At 34.2% G+C, this 20,480-nt stretch overlaps 1 protein-coding gene across 1 annotated transcript in view; it reads right to left on the bottom strand.

Moving 5' to 3' along the window:
- The window catches only part of LOC149544580 (disease resistance protein ADR2-like), a 33,396-nt gene extending 15,411 nt beyond the window's left edge, over nt 1-17,985 (bottom strand). Inside the window, exon 1 of the mRNA XM_089796414.1 lies at nt 17,500-17,985. Within this exon, the coding sequence (XP_089652540.1) occupies nt 17,500-17,659 (160 nt within the window). The 5' untranslated portion in view covers nt 17,660-17,985. The remainder of the gene's footprint in view (nt 1-17,499) is intronic.
- Nucleotides 17,986-20,480: the final 2,495 nt, after the last annotated feature.

Here is a 20,480-nt window from a genome sequence, read left to right as displayed (position 1 = left end):
CAAATAAACTTCACAAATAAAATGAACAAGAAGCAATGGAATCACATATGCCTGCTTGCTTACTATTCAACTCTGATTTAAAATATTACAAATTTGGGAGCATACGGCTTCAACCAGAAAACCCTAATATAACCCTAAAACTTCAAACTTCATAAACTTTAAACTTACAGCTCTAATGGCTGCATACAATAACGCTTGGAGAAATCACTGCTTCAACAGGACGAATGAAAAAAAAAACAATAAACTATGAACAATGAACTTATAGAATGACAATAGAACCATGTGCAACTGCAGGCACGACAATGATTCCTTCTGTCTCTGCAACAACTGATCTGCTGATCACTTTTCTCTCTGCTCTGCAACTTCTTCTTTGTCTCCTCTTGTCTACTCTAATCTGGTTGAATGAATCTGATCATTCCTTTTGTTATATTTGCAAAATGTTTTCCCCCCATTTCTGAATTTCAAAAAATTTCACCTACCAGCAATAAATTTATTTGATTGTTCTGCAAACCGTCAGGGAGGTAGGTGGGCGTTTGGCTCCAGGGAGAAACAACCAACCATAATTAATATTCCAACACTGAGGTGAATTCGAAAGAGAAGTAAGATTCTCTATCTAGATGAGTTTTCGTGTGTATTAGTGTGTCATTGATGTCCAAAACTAGGGTGTCCTTTTTCATTTCTAGATCTGTGGCCGCCATTGGAGGCAATGCAAAAGTTTTGTGTTTGCAAGCCATATGAACAATTTCTTGTGTTGAATCATTAAGTTCTTCATTGACAATCTCTTGTGCTGAAACAAGTGCTTTATCAACAATCATTTGTGCTGAATCGAACTCCAATTCCATTTCTATGCAATCAACCTAAAATTATTGGTTGTACTGAGAATGATTTTAATGTATATGTTGCTGGTGAAATTGAAATTTGAGATTAGAGTATATATTGTGGTCGATATTCTACATAAATTTAGAATATAATTTTTTGGTGGAATAGAAAATGGTTTTACTCTATAGACAATTAGTGTACACAAATCTTGTTGGCAGTCTTAAGAATAAATCCACTATTTATGTTGTCTACGGTATTGAAACTAAATTTAGTACAATGATATTCACATTAAATTTCTAGTATACATTGTTGGTGGTAATAAATAGCTTTATAATCTATGTTTTCGGTGGTAAATGACTGTATATATGTTTTTTTTTTTGGTGTTTTTAATAAGGAGTTTACGATACAGCTTCGCAAACAGCATTTTCTCATATGATTATCTCTTCATCTGTCCTATATCGTTAAGCATTATAATACATAATATACTAATCTATATATAGCATATTTGTACATGATTAGTAAATTCTAATTCTTTTAAACTACTTAAAAATGTAAAAAAATAATCAAATTTTAAAATATTTTATAAATTAATAAATTGATTTAAAAGTTTAAAGGTAACAATAAAGTTTATAATTAGAATTTGAAAAATAAGCAATAGTTTTTATCTAGTGATTAACTTTTTCAATTTGAGTTAATTAAAATTTAATATTATTTGCAATAATATTTAGCCAAGTTTTGAGTCTTATTTTATGTTCATGTGGTAGCTTCAGTGCATTTTTAATAGTCAAAGTGGGCTAGGCGACATATATTAGTAGGTGAGAGTGGTAACTCTAATGCTTTTTGAAAATTTACCTCATTTTCCCTCACTTTCACACACTCCTTTTGCCTCTTTTGATTATTTTGCATCCCCTTCTTGAGGTGTAACTAATCATTTCTTTCTTTTAAAATATGGGCATTTCTTGCATGTTAATATTTTATATATAAAAAAATATTGACTCAATTTTATTACTTCTAATAACTCTAAATATTTGGACAAAAAATTTGACACCTACTTTGGTATGAACCATTGCACAAAAACCCTGAGGTGCTAGTGAAGGCCACCCACCAGGATCATAACATCCCACCACGCTCCATAGTCTAGACTCTGGGCTAGATGTGTGCCCATATGGTGGGCCCTCCCTTGGTTGTATGTGTAGACACCTAAAAACCTTTAGAAAATAAAGTATTTTTATTTTCTGAAAAATTCTTGATGACATCATCATTAATTAATTAATTATTTAATTAATTAATTAATTAATTTATTTTTATACCATTAAATCCCTTTATCTTAATTAAAAATATTTAATTAAGGAATCCCTCCCAAAAATGTTTAAATCTTATTTAAACATTATTTCCTTATTTATTAATTATTTAATTAATAAATTGACCAAAAAACCCAAAATAAATAAAAAATTTATTTTTTGCCCAAAACTTGGCCAATTTTCTTAAGACCACTAACCTCTTCCAAAATCTTCTAATCCTTCTTTAATTTTGATTAAAGGCTAATCCCATCATTTCCTACCCCTAATCCCAACTCAAAATATTTAAGTAAGATTAAATATTAATCCTCATGTTTATTTAAAAAGTTTTAATAAATATCTCCTCAGACCAAACCCTTGAAATAAATAAAACTTTATTTATTTCCTAAAAATCTAATTTATCCTCATCTTAAGAAGTTCTAGACTCTTCTAGAAAGTCTTCATCCTCATCCTAGGAAATTCTAGACTATTCTAGAAAGTCTTTATCCTCATCCAAAGTCTAGACTCTTCTAGAAGATGTCTTTAAACCTAATTCTAATCCCCTCCTAACCTTGTCGCATTCCCTAAACATGGGTTAAAACTTACTAACCCAAGCCAAAGTTAACAAATATCTCCTCCTTCACCCACCCTCATTAAATGCCATCCACTTACCTATCTCTAAGCTAATCCTAAACCATCCTAATCCATCCTCTAATCATTTGCACAAGCCTAAGCAAGCTTAAAACCTTCTTAATCAAGCCCAAGTCGAAATTCCTCTCATCTCCCTCAAAATATCCCAACCATAAAACTTTATGAAGCCCACTAGGCCATAAATGACTCTTCCAAAGCCCTTTTATTGCTCTTACAAGCCATTATGAGGGTCTTTATGAAGATTTTATCCCTTGAGCCTCCTTTGTTGACTCATCCTTCCCATTTCCTCCATCCTTTCACCCTGTGACATGTGTCACTTCTTGATTGGTTGTAAGGAAGCACAATCTATGTGCTCTCCTCTCATGCAATCTGAGCCCTCCATGAGCTTTTTCCCATCCTTGCATCTTAGCCCTCAAACCCTCAAGCCTCTTTTCTATAAATTGGATTCTTCCCCTTTGCAAAACAACACAATCCATGCAGTAAAGTCATAATGCCATTTTAAGAAGCCATTTTACATCAAAACCATACACTCACACCCAAATTCCAACTCCATTTGAAGCCCTTTTTGAAGCATAAAGCTTGAGCATACATCTTATCTATTTAGACAAAGCTACTCAACAAGAGAGCTTCTCATTGAGAGAGCCCATCAATGGCTTATATTCTCAATTGAGAGCTCATCTTAGTCTATCTTGAAGTTTATGAATTTTGTTTAGTTTGTAGAAGCTTTATTTAAATTTGGTTTCTATTAGCATACTAACATTGCTCATATACATTTTGGCACGCCCGGTGGGAGCCCGCATGGGTCACCTTCATTAGCTTTTTTAGTCAAGTTTTGTATGTCATTTGCTAATTTTGGCTAATTTTTCTTGTTTTTGTGGTTGGTAGGATTGTATAAATTGGTCCACATGAGCATGAAGAAGACAAAGGAACTCATAGTCTATCTCATAGTATTTGCATATTTTTCAAGCTTAGGTGGACAAAGCACTTGGAATTCTTCTTCCTCTTCTTGTCTATATTCTTCTTATTCCATCTACTTCTTCTTCTTCTTCTTGTGGGAGATCTTGGTCTTTTTTTTTTAAGGAAGCAAAATCATACACACTTCTTTTTAGTGCTTAAAATGAACCCCCAAATCATACTTAAATCCATTAAAAAATTAAAAATTTGCAAAAAAGAAAAAATCTTTTAACAAGTGAAACTAAACCAATCCAATCATTTGCATCCTTGCAACATCAAGGTTTTAGATGCATTCATGCAAAGTTAGAAACACTTCATTTTTGGGAATTTAAAAAGAACTTCAAGTTTCCATTTTAAAAGGTTCAAAATCAACACTAAGTGCACACTAAAATCTAAATCAAACTCAAAGCATCAATCAAGGATAAAATGAACCTCATTTGCAAATATTTTAAAGTTCTTTTAAAAATCTCATGAAAACTAAGAGTCCTAAATGGTTTCCAAAAATTTTCCTAAAAGCTTTGTTATTTGTTCCAAACAAATGTCTTGTTGCAAAATCTTGAATGTTTCTTAAGTTTTTCATGCATCAAAACAATCTAGGAATATCATTTCTGGGCTTAAAATATGCAAACTAGAACAGAAAATCTTAAATAAAAACCAAATTCCGAAGAGTCATTTTCACTTTTGAGTCCAAAACAATCTTGAATGATCTAAGGTTAAAACAAAGCACTTCAAAGTTCTTAAAACAACACACAAAATCTCAATCTTGAATGGTCAAAGGAAAAAACTTGAATGTTTAATCACTTGTCTTTGAATGCATGTTGCTAAAATCACTCTTGAGTGCCATGGATTAAAATCAAGTTTGTTTTTTTTATGAATGCATGATTAAAACAACAAATCCAATCTTGAATGCCATAGATCAAATAATCATCTTTTGAGGCATAAAAAGAATCCACATTTTTGAAATCTTCTAAGTTATAAAAACTAATAAAGATGCTTTTAGTAAGTTGGTAGTTGGACTCACCCTCTTTAATCACCCATCAATTTAACCATTGGTTGCAATCTCAGTGCCATCTATGGGGATGGGTCTACCTAAGAGGGTGTTAAGTGCTCCACAAAGATCAAACTCCACTCACTTGGGTCTTTAGTGGTTTTTCTAAGTTAGAAAATTCCTTGAATGTGCATTAATCTCACTCACACTTCATTTGGGCATAAAAATTGGACAAATCTTGACGTCGAGGGCCTCCGGGCACGTGCTTGGCAATCGAGTTTCAACATCTTTGTTTTGGGCTTAAAACAAACTCACACTCAATCTTGAATGCCTAACAATCAATGAACATTACATGGTTTGGATGCATTTTCAATGACACTTGCATTTCTTATGTTGACGATCTCTCGACTTTCATTATGCTAACGATGCTGTCAAATTGGAATGAACATTGTATACCATAATCACAAGTGTCTTCAATCATAGCTTACAAAATCTAAATCATCAATTGGAATAAATGTGTCTTTTAAAGCCCAAGATCATGTATGTGGTATTGTTTTACACTTTTTAGGAGGCCTGCTTGGGGATTTCATCACCCCTTGGGACGACCTCAACTCCAGCATTCCGACGGAGTATAAAAATCGGGAGGTGAATCCAAAGACACCTCTCTTGGAATCAAAATTTTGTCGCTTGGGCTAAGCCTCAAGGAACTTTATACCCTTGAGAAGTGAAAGAGGAGAAGTGGGTTATCGCTCCTCTCGACTGTGTGACATCTTTTTGATTTCATCTACGGATTTGGGCCTCACGTACCTTGCGTATATCGAGGACTCCCTAGCTATAACAAATTTCATCCTTGTAGAAAGCTTCCTAGGATGTTGGTGTGTTTGACGTGCTTGCTCCAAAATTTTGTTTGCTTGTTTGTTCATAGCTTTTGAATGAATGTTTTCCAACTTTGGTCAAAATCCCAAAAAAGAAAAAATCTCCCAGCTCAAGGAATACTTAGCGTAGTCACTACCTCATCAAAAAATAATCCAAGCTCCCCCGCTGCAACTGAATCTATCTAGTTCCTTGCTTTAGAAAAATTTCAAATCCAAAGTCTCTCCAAATCATCCCCCCCAACCAGCTAGCAACCCAATCCAAAATCACACCCAAGCCTTTAGAGAGTTGTTGTCATTCTGCTAGAATTTTCTATCCAATCAATCCGACCAATCCACTAGCCTCACTAAGGTTATCCCTTTGACAGAGCTTTGTCTAGGGTAATCTAGCTTTTTCACTTGTTATCCGTCATCACCTTGAGCTAAAGGTTGGGATCCACAAGTGGTCAATCTCGTGTCATGCCCATAGGATCATTAGTCTATCCTTAAGTTGACACAATATCCACCAATCCAGCACATAGGAAAGCAAAACTCTCACTTTTTGACAGCATGCCCTTGAAGTCTTCCATCCACAGGAAAGCCAAAAATCTCCAGCCAATCCTCCTTAGGTCTGTCATACAGCTTTGACTCTCCCTAGGAAATCCTTCATCAGCCAATCCAAAATCTGCGCTTAATCCAAATCTAACCATGAGCTTCCGTGTTCATCCATATGCAAGACCCCATCCCCATCTGACTCATCATCAAAACATGAAATACCAAACCTATCATGATGTGTTCGGTCGTATTGTCCTTGCTCCCGCCACCTCCTATTCCAATGATGATGAATATCTTGTTGACTATGATGGGTATATTGAAAGCCTTAGAAACATTCCCCCAAGCATCCCACAAAATCCATGCATTCTTCCAAACTATCTAGTCATGCCATCTAATATCCCAGCTTCTCCTCCATCACCCAATCAACCAAGCTTCCAATCTTCCACCCCCATCACACTAGCTATTCCTGTCAATCCACTTCCACCTCCGACACACAAGTCTCCAAGGAATCTCCTAGAGGAAATACAAGAAAAGTCACCTCCAGTAGTCGATAAGCCATGTCATCTAATCCAACCATGTGAAGTAGTCAGTAATGAAGCTTCCCCATCTATAATATCACCTCCATCTCCCATAGCTATCATCCCCATACCATCCATCAAATTGCTTAAAATCCTTCCACTTCCCGCAAGCATCAAAATCCCACCATCTGTCAAAACCCTCCAAATCCTATCCACATCACCTCCAAGCATTTCCCAAATCTCCCATAATGAACGTTATGCATCCATCTTCTACTCACCCATCTCCACTATTGAATCTCCCATCTATCCATCCGTTGCCTTTGAAGAGTCCATCCCTTCACCTCCTATCACACCATCCACTCTAAACCAATCCTATCAAGATCCTGCCCAAAAGCATGTTGACATTTTCCAAAGAATAAACGAAGATATCATCGTACCATGTCTTCCATCCATAGTGCATTCACTATCCCCTCCATCTCCAAAACCTCAAGCCATACCTCCTCTACTGCAAGATATCTTTTCATCCCATCAGCTAAATCAAGATCCTATCCTACCATCTCCTCCACTCCATGCTTCCATCTTACCACCTATCCAAGCTATTCCACCATCTATAATCTACCCTCTTGGTTCACTTACATTCATCCATGGTGGCCTCCTCTCAGTAGAAGAATTAAGAACAATATCTCCTTGTTGCAGTACATCTGATAAAGCACTTCCACCATTTTCTGCAAGCAAAAAGTATCCTCATCTAGTTCAAATGCTCAATCAATGGCATTATCAAGGTCAAGGTTTAGCACCACAAGAGCAAGGAATCAGAACACCTATTATTGCACAAAAGAATCCAAGATTTGATGGTCTTGGATATGTATCCAAAGGTTCACCATCTAAAGGTGTTGGTACACCACATCCCCAAACCAAGCCTATCTCCAAACCCACCATGCCAGCCTCCCATCACTCCTTCAAGAAATCTCATGTTACCCCCCCTCCACCATCTTTGCAACCCAAAACAACCTACCATATCCCCCCTTCATCCACTAAATCCATTTTGGGTCCCTATGTCCCAAAATCTACCATCCTCCATCCTCCTATCAGCCATCATTCAAATCCTATTCCCTCCATTCCTATGCAAGATCAACAAAGGCACATATCAGGGCACATCATCCATTATCATCCCCCTATATGCTCTTCCATATCCTCTCCATCTCACAAAGATTCTCATAACCATCTTCGCAATTCTTACCACAACAATGTGAATGCCAACTTCAAAATGCATAAAGCTAAAAATCCACATCCTAGGCAATCATATGTCTATTCTAAAAAACATACTCCAAAAAGGCAAAATCCAATCAAAAAATGCAAAATAATTCAAAAGCCTATGAAAAGAAAATCCAAAACCATGTGGATCCCAAAGAAAAAAGTTGAAACCCAATGCATAATGGCATCCACCATTGCTAATCCTCCATCCAGTGACTCATGTCCCCCATCTCCTAACTCCATCTTGGGTGCCTATATCCCCAAGCACACTTCCACAAATCCTCCATCATGCCCACATCTACCATCCATCCCCCATATGCTCTTTTCACACCCATCCCAACATGTGCCAATGTTGCTCTTGCAAGCATCCCCATCTCATGCTCCTTTCCAACCTTTTCATCCCTCCATCTCCTACCATCAATCCCATCTAATCCAATCTATTGCATAAATCACACATCCAGTGTACCAACAGCTAGCAACAAAATTGAACATTCCAACAGCTAGTGAAAAATCCCAAAAAAGCCAAAATAGTTGAAGAAAGCCAAAATCATTCCAGCTAAGTCCGAAGTCAAAAAGTCAAAAAAAATAATAATAAAGAAAAATAAAGCATCCACTGGTGAAAAATTGGCAATTCAAGCACCTTGGACAAGTACCATGATGAAAACTTGGCAAACAAGCATCATGCGTAATCCCACCATCCCCAGCTTAGCCTATCACCCTCATGCTTTTGGTCATCTCTTAACATCCAACTCCATCTTCCAATCTATCCACCTATCCTCCACCATCCATCTTCCATCTCACACCATCCACTTATCTCCTGCAGCTTCAACCAACCATCCCAGCTATCATCCATCTCCCTAGCCCCTTCAGCTTTTTCCATCCTAGCTTCAATCCTATCACATCCATCATAAGACCTCCTTCCGCATGTTATCTTCTGATTGGGGGCACTATATTCCTTGGATATCTTGTCTTGTCCATCCTCCCTTGTCATTGGTATCTAGATCTAGGCCATCCTCATGCAAACCCAATGTCATCTCTTTATATCCATCATAATCCTAGCTATCTACCATCCTATCCAGCCATCTCATCTTGCTCCTCTAGCTATCCTAGGTCACAAAATCTCTCATCATCATTGGATGCATCCTGCCAAATCCATATCTTTCACTATCACCCCACCCTTAGCTTTCGCATCTTGCACAACATCGAACCATCTCGCTATCCTATCATCCTGAGCTTTTTTCCTTCTTGTAACTATCTTGGTCAGCTTCAGCTTGTAAATATCTTGGTCCGTCAGCTTGTACATCCTCTTTAGCTTAGTACCATTGTATTTATCCAACTTTCATGTCAGTTCCTCCTTGATCAGCATCTTGCACACATCGCACAACCCTTGGTTAGCTATTCCAATGCATCCTTTAACTAGATCTCCTATCACCAAAGTGTTATCCTTCTTAGTTCAGCTTGCCAGACACATCACTCATCTAGATCCATCAGCTTAGGTGCTCTCCGATAGATCCTTGCAGGATATAGCTTTCCTCATGTCTGATCTTGGTCCGTTAGTACCTTGTCCTACCCATCTCGTTGGCAAACAGTTCTCTTTTGGATTTTCACTTTCTTTCGATTTGGAATCTTCCCTTTTGGGTCTTGAAGTATCTTTTCCAAGCAATCCTTTTGTTCCCTCCTCAAGGTTGCCACAATCTTCTATATCATGGTATGCTGTGAATGGGGTAATCTGAGCATTAGGTCTTGATCAGGTCTTTCATTTATTTTTCTTTTCTACTTGTGGGTTACCCAGTGTCGGTTCCACATTGCTTCCTTTAGGAATCATGTGTGATGCTGGGGCAATCCTTGCATGTTTGTTTTGAGTCAGTTCGCCAATCCTGTGGACAATTGGTGAAAAGGCATTGATGTTCTTGGTAACCTTGGCAATTAACCAATAGTCCTATAGCAAATCTAGTGCTCAACTACATGGTGGTACTTCTCTTTGATGTATCCCCCCGCTCAAAAAGCTTCAATGGTTTTCCTTCATCTCCATTATCCCCCATCCATATCCAGCATCCATCTCTCCTACCCAAGCTTATGCATTAGTATCTCTTTGAATCACTCCTCACCTTTAGCTTTAGGGATCCACAATCCTAGTCTTAGGGATCCACCAATCTAAATCAATCCACCAAGCCTCATCTTTCGAGATCCACAATCCTAGTCCTAGGGATCTCTGAAACCCATCTTCCACCAATCTGACTCTTTGAAATCTTGTTGCATCAGCTTTATAGTCCCCTCATCCATCTCCCCATCCTGGATTCCTTTTATAGCACTCCGCTCTTTCATCCTCTGCAATCCCTAAGATCTTAAGCTTGCTTCCTCTTGTGCCTCTGATTCTCCCTTTATCATTCTCCTATAGTGAGAGTTTGAGCTAACTAAACCTCTTCTCTTAAGCCAATCTGAGTCTTCTTGCTTATCTCGGATTCTTGTACTTTTCAAGAAGTCATCGAGCCTCGCTTTCTCTCCCCGCCGCCTTCTTGAGGGGGCATCTTGCAGTCCATTCTTTTCTCTTTTGCTCTAGCCTTGGGCATCTTATTTTCTTATCTTTGATGCCATGCCACTTGCGGCATCACATCAAAGAGGGGCAAAATGTAGACACCTAAAAACCTTTAGAAAATAAAGTATTTCTATTTTCTGAAAAAAAATTTATGACATCATCATTTATTAATTAATTATTTATTTAATTAATTTATTTATTTTTATGCCATTAAATCCCTTTATCTTAATTAAAAATATTTAATTAAGGAATCCCTCCCAAAAATGTTTAAATCTTATTTAAACATTATTTAATTATTTATTAATTATTTAATTAATAAATTGACTAAAAAATCCAAAATAAATTAAAAAATTATTTTTTGCCCAAAACTTGGCCAATTTCCTTAAGACCACTAACCTCTTCCAAAATCTTCTAATCCTTCTTTAGTTTTGATTAAAGGCTAAACCCATCATTTCTTACCCCTAATCCCAACTCAAAATATTTAATTAAGATTAAATATTAATCCTCATGTTTATTAAAAAAGTTTTAATAAATATCTCCTCAACCCAAACCCTTGAAATAAATAAAACTTTATTTATTTCCTAAAAATCTAATTTATCCTCATCCTAAGAAGTTCTAGACTCTTCTAGAAAGTCTTCATCCTCATCCTAGGAAATTCTAGACTATTCTAGAAAGTCTTTATCCTCATCCAAAGTCTAGACTCTTCTAGAAGATGTCTTTAAACCTAATCCTAATCCCCTCCTAACCTTGTCGCATTCCCTAAACATGGGTTAAAACATACTAACCCAAGCCAAAGTTAACAAATATCTCCTCCTTCACCCACCCTCATTAAATGCCATCCACTTGCCTATCCCTAAGCTAATCCTAAACCATCCTAATCCATCCTCTAATCATTTGCACAAGCCTAAGCAAGATTAAAACCTTCCTAATCAAGCCCAAGTCGAAATTCCTCTCATCTCCCTCAAAATATTCCAACCATAAAACTTTATGAAGCCCACTAGGCCATAAATGACTCTTCCAAAGCCCTTTTATCGCTCTTACAAGCCATTATGAGGGTCTTTATGAAGATTTTATCCTTTGAGCATTTTTGTTGACTCATCCTTCCCCTTTCCTCCATCCTCTCACCCTGTGACATGTGTCACTTCCTGATTGGTTGTAAGGAAGCACAATCTATGTGCTCTCCTCTCATGCAATCTGAGCCCTCCATGAGCTTTTTCCCATCCTTGCATCTTAGCCCTCAAACCCTCAAGCCTCTTGCCTATAAAATGGATCCTTCCCCTTTGCAAAACAACACAATCCATGTAGTAATGCCATTTTAAGAAGCCATTTTACATCAAAACCATACACTCACACCCAAATTCCAACTCCATTTGAAGCCCTTTTTGAAGCATAAAGCTTGAGCATACATCCTATCTATTTAGACAAAGCCACTCAACAAGAGAGCTTCTCATTGAGAGAGCCCATCAATGGCTCATATTCTCAATTGAGAGATCATCTTAGTCTATCTTGAAGTTTATGAATTTTGTTTAGTTTGTAGAAGCTTTATTTAAATTTGGTTTCTATTAGCATACTAACATTGCTCATATACAGTATGAGCCTCGAAAAAACACTACAATTTCAGTGTTGCCACCCGCTTTGAGGACTTGAACCTGGGTGGAGGCTCTAATACCACATGGTACAAATCATTGCACCAAAACCTTGAGGTGCTAATGAAGACTGCCCACCAAGATCATAACATGCTCAGATTACCTTCCCATGGTGTGTAGAGAAGAATATAATCATAGTTGTTAAATGTCATGGTCCAAGGCTAAAATTAACCAATGCAATGTAGAATCTTCAATAGAAATCTAGCTAAGAAAATGAATAATAAAATAATGGAATTTGTAGAACAAAAAAGGTACTTCAAGAAAATTTCATCTTTGATATGCAATAATTACAATAGGGATGGAAGCATTATTTATATAATAGTAAACCGTTGATTAAAACAAAAAATTTGGTCAACAACATGAAGCTATGAATAGCTATCTAGTTATAAATATTGCATAAGTACATGAATCCTTTGTTTACACAAATCAAATTGTCATCATCCTCAGTCTTATGATATTGTATGCAAACAATCATGCATTATTCAAACTGAAAGTAAAATAGGGGATCATCATCAATAAATCACAAATAAGATATGAGATAGAAGAATGGTGTTAACAAGAGTGACATTGATGTTAAAACATAGACTAAGAGCCCCTCTTAGGTATAGCTAAGGATACAAAAAAACTATTGTCCTAGTGTTGAATGAAGGGACTCCTCTAAAACCAAGATGAAGACTAGGAACAATTTGTAGGAGTACCCCTAATAAGACTACTTCAACAATGAAAAAATGGCAACTAAAGGTAAAATATCTATCATTCAAAGATACAAAAGATAATACTCTACGTAAGCCCCCTCAAAAAATGAATAAATGCCAAATAGATGCAAAAATCCATCAATCAAGGATGCATATGACACATGAATCTATACGAGTGACCCCAACAACACTACTCAACATTGCAAGAACAAAAATATAGTTGAAAATACATGTCACTTGTTTATAAATATGATCTTTTGTAGATGCAAGATATGATAAATACAAATAGTAAAAAATAGCTCAAAAGAGATTCATGAAATTTTCACTAACATGGTGTCACTAAAGAAAAAAAGAATGTAAGGCTCATGTAGTAATAGTCTGACCTTGGCTTGTTTGTGATGAAGAAGATTCAGGGGCTAAATTTTGATATTGTTGCATAGCCTTCTCCAAGGCCTCTAGTCTCATCCAACATCTATTGACTACATGTACCACCTTATCATAAAAGTTGCAAGGCTCACCTAGGTTCTTTTTTGTCTTGGATTTTTTATTGAATTTGGATTTTTCTTCTCACTTGTATGTACAATAAGAGCATGAGTTTTGGAACTTTTTAAAATACCCATCTTTATAAGCTTATCTTTCTCATGTGTCAAAGACTCAATGAAAGCTTCAAGAGTGGACATCTTCCAACTTTTTCATATTGTAAACCTGATTGTGTGAAAAGACAAAATAAAAAGGATTAATTTACTTTCTTGTGTAGATTTATCAATTTTGCATTCTCTTAGTTGAAGTAACAAAGCCTTAAAATTTGTGAAGAAGTCCTAAATATTTTCAAAAATACTTGTATTTAATGAGTCGATCTCATTTTTAAGGATGTAGATTTGCATCTCACCTTGTTTCCCAAAAAGAACCTCCAACATAGTCCAAACCTAGTTTTGAGTCATCCATGCTTCAACATGAAACAACAATTTTGGAGACATGGATAAAATTAAAAGACCAAAATCCTCATACATGCACTTGAAGTATTTAGACTTTTCAACTATTGATTTGGGTTCACCTTTGTCACCATGACTATTTGATACAAGACTTTTACTTCTAAGTTGAAGTAGAATCTTGGGCTTTCATTTGAAATAGTTGTATGAAGTCAAAAAACCAAAGGCTTGAAATTCCATTCAATATAATAAATCTAATCTTCAATACCTACAAAATAGTAAATAATCTCTTTCCTAGCTCCTAAGCTTTGATACCATGTAGAAGTTTTAGCATAGATCTAGCTAAGAAAAAGACTAAAAAAGAACATAATTCAAGTAGAACAAAACATATAATAGTTTAAGAATAACATTTCATCTATGATATTCAATAATTATAATATGCATAGAAGAATTATTTATAAAATAGAAAACCACTTATTAAAATAAGAAATTTCATGAATAACATACAACTAAGAATAGATATCTAAGCCTGACTTATTGTTTAATGGTTTGAATAGTTTGCTTTGTAGGAAAAATACTTACTACTTTTTAACTATCTTACTTACTAGTTTTTAAATATCTTTGTTTTTTATAATAGATGTAAATGAATTTAAGAGCAATTAAACTTAACTATTTTAAATTAGTTAATTAGTTTTTTAGTCTTTAAGTCTCCTTTCATTTTAATTAAATATCTTTAAAAAAAATGCGTAGGCAACCATCTTATAGGCTTGCACCTTTTGTCACTATGGGTGTACCCCTCGCTCGTTAAGGTGCAAGTGCTAGTACTAATTAAATTTAATAATTTGATGTGATCGTCTAAATTTTTTCTATTATATTCTTTTGGCTCAAGATAAAGAAACCCATCAGTGTTGCAAGAAGATCATGAAAAGACACAGTTAATAATTTGGTATTACAAATTTAGCAAGTTAGTCTCAACTAATATTGGCTAGGGCATTCCAAATAGATTCTATTAATTTGTATAATATTATCCCTTAGATATTTATGAATGATGATTTAAGGGGTTTCTTTAGATGAGCATGGAAATGATTATTTGACTTCATATTACTTATACATTTTTAAATATTCTTAAAGAGATTGAAGATAAATTACACTTAGAAGATTGTTACATTTCTCATAGTTAAATATATTTTTCTAGACTTTTACTATTGAAATTAAAAGAAAATTTGTATATATCATTTAAATTTATTAGGTTGAATTTTGTCAAAAGTTAAAATCAAATTTATTAGGAAGAATATTTAAGAGAAATTTGTCATTGCACAATGGTCAAGAGGGGGATTCAAACTAATTGTTATGAAGAGAAGAGCAAGGACATTGTAGGTACATAACTTTATTAAGATATTATTAATTTATAAAAATACAATTTGAATACAAAAATAGAGTGAAAATGAATTTAGAAAGAAAAATTAATAAACAAAAGATGATTTGAAAAGAGCTATAAAGAAGTGACATGAAATGACTTTGTACTTGTCTCATAGTATAATTTAATTATATATTTATAATAAGTTTTAAACGTATTAAGTTTAAATTATTATAATTTTTTTGTAATTATAATATAATAATATTTTATAATTAAAAATTAAAATGTATATTTATTTTAATATGTTAATTCTAATGATAATTACTTAAATAGATATTAATAATAATGATGGTGTTGTAATATATGATTTCATTATATATTTTCAATAATGGAAATTAACACTATTCATAAATGTTGGCTAAAAATTAAGAGAGATATAGTGCTTTCAAGAAATTTGCATATAAAACTCCAATGTTTTTAGCCAATCATCTTAATTAATTTCATTGATTTATCATTGTAAGAAACATGCAAGTCTACTATAAAAAAAAAAATATAAATTATTTAAAATTAATTGATTTTGATTGGTACATATTAGAAATTTTAATTAGCAATTAAGAGAAAGCAATTACAATAGTACCATGCTTACCAAAAGAACTAAAAAGAACTCACATTCAAGATAAGTTAAGAAGGAAAACATTAACATATTTATATTAATAGAAAAAAGTGGCAAACACACACACACACACACATGCTCAAGAGAAAATAACAATCAGAGCATATATATGAAAGAAAAGTCAAACCATTAGGATGATGACACAAGTGAAGAATGTGAGATAAAAAACAGGGATAGGCTAATCTCCATGCAAAATGCTCTAAAGACAAAACAAAGTCAATTTTTTTAAATTTTTTTTTTCAGATTCACGAAAATGTAGCAATTTTTTTTCTTTCCAAATTTGTTGTTTTTTTCGACTACAAACTATGTAGATTGTGAAGATCAAATGCTGAAATTTTCAAAAAAATCCAATGTTTTCAATTTTTTGAAAATTGGTCAACTATACAGATGGAGGATAGCCACGTCCTAAAATATATATACGAAATAAATAGAAAACTAACGGTAAATCTTCAAAATAAGAGTAAAAAAGTAAACATAAGTTTGACTTGGAGCAAATGAACAAATACAAATAATTTTAACGTATGGTTAAAACTTCAAGCTTCAAACTTTGTTCAAGGGAATTCTTTTGTCTGGGATGAATTTCAAACAATTTTGCTTATATAAAATATTTTTTTCTAATTGACCAAAAAACACGATTCTTTAGAGTAAAGATCTCCAAGTCTCAGGCAATGGGGATTAGCTTTAATTTTAGTGCATTCAAGCAGTTTGCTTCTATGACGGAGCTTTTTCTAGATTCTACCCATTTTGAATATCAGTTCAGCTATTTTAAATATTTGTTTCTAAATTGTCTTCGCGGTGGCCTTCACTGGTTGGTAGCTCGCTCGCTTCTAGATTTCCTAGCAGGTCTAAACCCTCCATCAAAATATGAGCATACTACTTCTTTTATCTATTTTTATTATATAAATATTTTATTATTACTAGTAGTGATTTATAAATTACTATTGGAGATTTGTGAAGTACTACTGGATATTTTGTCAACTACTGTTAGTAATTGAATGAACAATTGGGAGTCGAGTATAGGTGAACACTTTTAGACCCTTTCCTACATAACAGTCTCTTGTAAAGTTCATCATTATTAGTAAGAAGCTGAAACCTCAGCTTTAACTGGTTAAATCACATACACAAACAAAACAAAAAAATCAGTATTATATAAATATTTTATTATTACTAGTAGTGATTTATAAATTACTATTGGAGATTTGTGAAGTACTACTGGATATTTTGTCAACTACTGTTAGTAATTGAATGAACAATTGGAAGTCGAGTATAGGTGAACACTTTTAGACCCTTTCCTACATAACAGTCTCTTGTAAAGTTCATCATTATTAGTAAGAAGCTGAAACCTCAGCTTTAACTGGTTAAATCACATACACAAACAAAACAAAAAAATCAGTAATCTCTCACATCATTTGATAACACAATTGAAATCGAAGTTAATAGCCACTACTGAATATCTTTGCCTCATAAAATATAAGCATACTCCTAAAAATATTATTTCCTACATCATAAATACCACGCTAGTTAATTTTTTTTAACTACACAAATAATTGACAAGCTGGATCTGGGCATGTTTGTCAATATCATTTCTCTCTTCCTTTTCTTCACTGAAGAAGTAATCCTTATAACTTAAACTAGTGGACTGCTGGAATCTATTTCCAGCAGGTACAGATCGATAATCAGAACCCCATTAAAATATAATCTAATTTATCTCACCACAGTTACACAGTACTGCAAAGGATAGTAAAAAAGGCGTATAACATACACAAACGTTTGCAGAAAAAACTACTATTACGTACCTCTGATCATAACGGTAATTCGTTCCTTCATTTTTCTGTCGAAGCCGCATTCATTATCGTTACTGCTGCAGCAGACTCCCGATTCCATTACTATCGCCAAGCAAACAAATTGAATTTTCCACACTTGGAGATCCAAGCAAAGCCGATTTGTTGAGAACATGAAGCAGGGGTTTCCGCAACGAAAACAGGGTTGAAAAGAGCCGGCACATTGGAATAAACGTGCCGACCTAACTCTATCACCAAAATTAGCGAAGTGGTGGTGCCCAAGAAAGAATATCTTGGATGAGGAAACTTCCGCGACACTGCAGACATTTTTCTAGGCAAGTGCCCATGTACCAAAACAGGGGTGACAGAGATATTTGCTACCCTGAACTAATAAAATTCGAAGAGAGACAAGTTTTATAAATTAAACTAATGTATAGACAGCTCCATGTATAATGATAAGCTCGATGAAAAAATACTAAACAAACAATTTCATGTACGAATTATACTAGGTACTACCTTATTGGAACCGAGGAGTTTGACTATTCTCCATACACAATGTCATTAATGATTGAATTCTATGTATGGATTGTAGTCTATATGTTTGAATAAAAAATTATTATTATTTAAGTTTAAATAAGTGAATTATTATATTGAGTAGCATTGTTGTTCATGGTCTAGAGTTAGAGTTTGTTTGTGTACATTTTGATTAAATTAAGCTTGAGATTTAAATAATAGCATATTTATGTAACAATGCATGTATTCTAGTATATTACATAAAGATATTTGTTATTTGTATTATTATTTTGATAATCTAGTGGTATTATCATATCTCATTTTAGTGATTTCTAATAAGCTTTACTTTGGGCTTAAATTTTATATACTAGGTTGATGTGCTAATGGAGCAAGACGAGTCAAGATAAATCCCCTAGGGATGGTTGCAATGACCTACAAATGATGCCCATCATGTTAGCTCAATATGAAAATGGATAGAGATGAGCATGGCATGCAAAGAAAGATGAAGATGAAGCCTAGTCCTTAGGTTGCTACTATAAGCTTGAAGAAGGCTACTAGGGAGGTGCTTGCCCTCAATGTTGTCCCTGATTTTGATGTTTTTGCTCTTGATTATGTTATTACTTTTCATATTAATATCCCCCAATCTAAGGATACTACTTGTTGGAAGGTTGTGGACTTGGATAAGCTTAAGATTGATATCTGGAGACTGAAGATCAATTTTACGGTTAGATATGAGCAAAAGGGGATGGGAATTTGGTCCAAATTATAGACTCATCCATGCTTATCGTTAGAAATTCCAACGAAGATAATAAGTTGGATAGGCTTCTTATAGCCAAGAATGGGATGTTGGACTCTTACAAAGCCATTAAATGGTCCTTCTACCACCTCAAGGAAGCTAATATGAAGATTAGGGCTCTGAAGAGTAAGATGAACATCTGAGACAAGGATGTTGTGGTTAGTGATATGGGGTGATGTCAAATCGCATGAGGAGGGTAAAGCTTGTATGACATGTAAAGAGAAGGGCACTGTTGCTCAAAAAAAATTTGGAGGACAAGGTCTGGGTGTTGAAAGGTAAAATCTCAAGCCTAAAGTTTTCTTTGAAGGGCATTGCTAATCAAAGTTATAAGATCCTGAAGGCCTCAAATGAGCACATCAAGACCTTCTAGGGAAGTTGGAGAACCCCATTATATGAAGAGTCAACATTTAGGTCAGTGATGACAAGGATTCTCTTATGGTTAGTCAGGCTGGTCCTAGTAGAAGAACCTAAGCTAGCACTAAGAGGAAGAACTCTACTACTACCATCGAGTTTAATGAGATAAAGAAAGTGATAAGATAGATGGATAAACTAGAGTAGGATGCTGTTGAGCCATTGAAGCGCCTAGGGTAGTTATGCTTTGGTGTGTCCTTTCTTATGTTTTATTGTGCCTTGAGTTGTGGTTATTTGGTGATCGTGTGGCCCTTTCCATTATTGTTGTTTTTCTGCGTGGCTAGATTTTTTATTAGGCCTAGCTTATTTTGTGTCTAGTTTTGTTCTATCTTATGAGATTTAAAATGGTTTCCATCTTTAGATGCTTTTGTAATAGGGTTTCACATCCCCTTCAAAATCAATTTTCACATAATAAAAAAACATATAGCTTGTGAAGAAATAAATAATGAGACAAATAAAACCACCCATAAATGTAGCACAAGAACACCAAGATTTTTATCATCAAAAAAGTTTAAAAGTAACATTTTTAATGCACTAATAAAATATCAAACACTAAACACCCAAGAATTACATGGAATAAACTATCTAAAGTAAATAGTCAGCACACATCCTAAGGAATGAATACTATAGGTTTAAACATAAAAGCACATAGAAACTCTAGGATACAAATAACTACTATTTAGTAATAGAACATGATAAGGTGAGAAATGATGTAAATAAAATTGAAAATATTTATATCGCTCTAATGCATTATTAGATAAAGTAATTCTAAATAGTCATTTATCATTAAAACTAAATAACATTTGACATATTATTTTTTTATTTTATTATTATTATAATATATTGAATTATATTGTTAGTCCTACAAAATGAATATTGCATTGATTCTCTACCACCATGTATATTATAACCAACTTGAACCACATTATCATGAAGCAATAGAACATCCATGGGTCATCATGAGTTATCTAAGAATGTAAGGTACATCACTAGAGAAGGAATCATCAAGTCTCATTTGATATGTGATTCAACAAAGTAAGATCCTCAAGGGCATTTGCTTCACTTTCATTGAAGTATCTTAATAATCATTATGATCATCAACAAGTGAAGTGAAATAATCTAAAATAAAAGGAAAAATATTCATGAACTAAGTTACATGAAGGATGAAAATCATATTCACATAGGAAAAAATGCATCCATGGAACACATACCATTATTTCTTTGGTAAAATGATATTAAATCATCAAGGATTAATAAATTAATTATTAAAAATTGT

This window comes from Cupressus sempervirens, chromosome 8 (genome assembly GCF_028749045.1).
Source record: "Cupressus sempervirens isolate cs-2001-9-10 chromosome 8, ASM2874904v1, whole genome shotgun sequence".
Taxonomy (NCBI): Eukaryota; Viridiplantae; Streptophyta; class Pinopsida; order Cupressales; family Cupressaceae; genus Cupressus; species Cupressus sempervirens.
The sequence above is the reverse complement of the archived record's forward strand: the minus strand, read 5'-3'. Positions and strand labels throughout refer to the sequence as shown.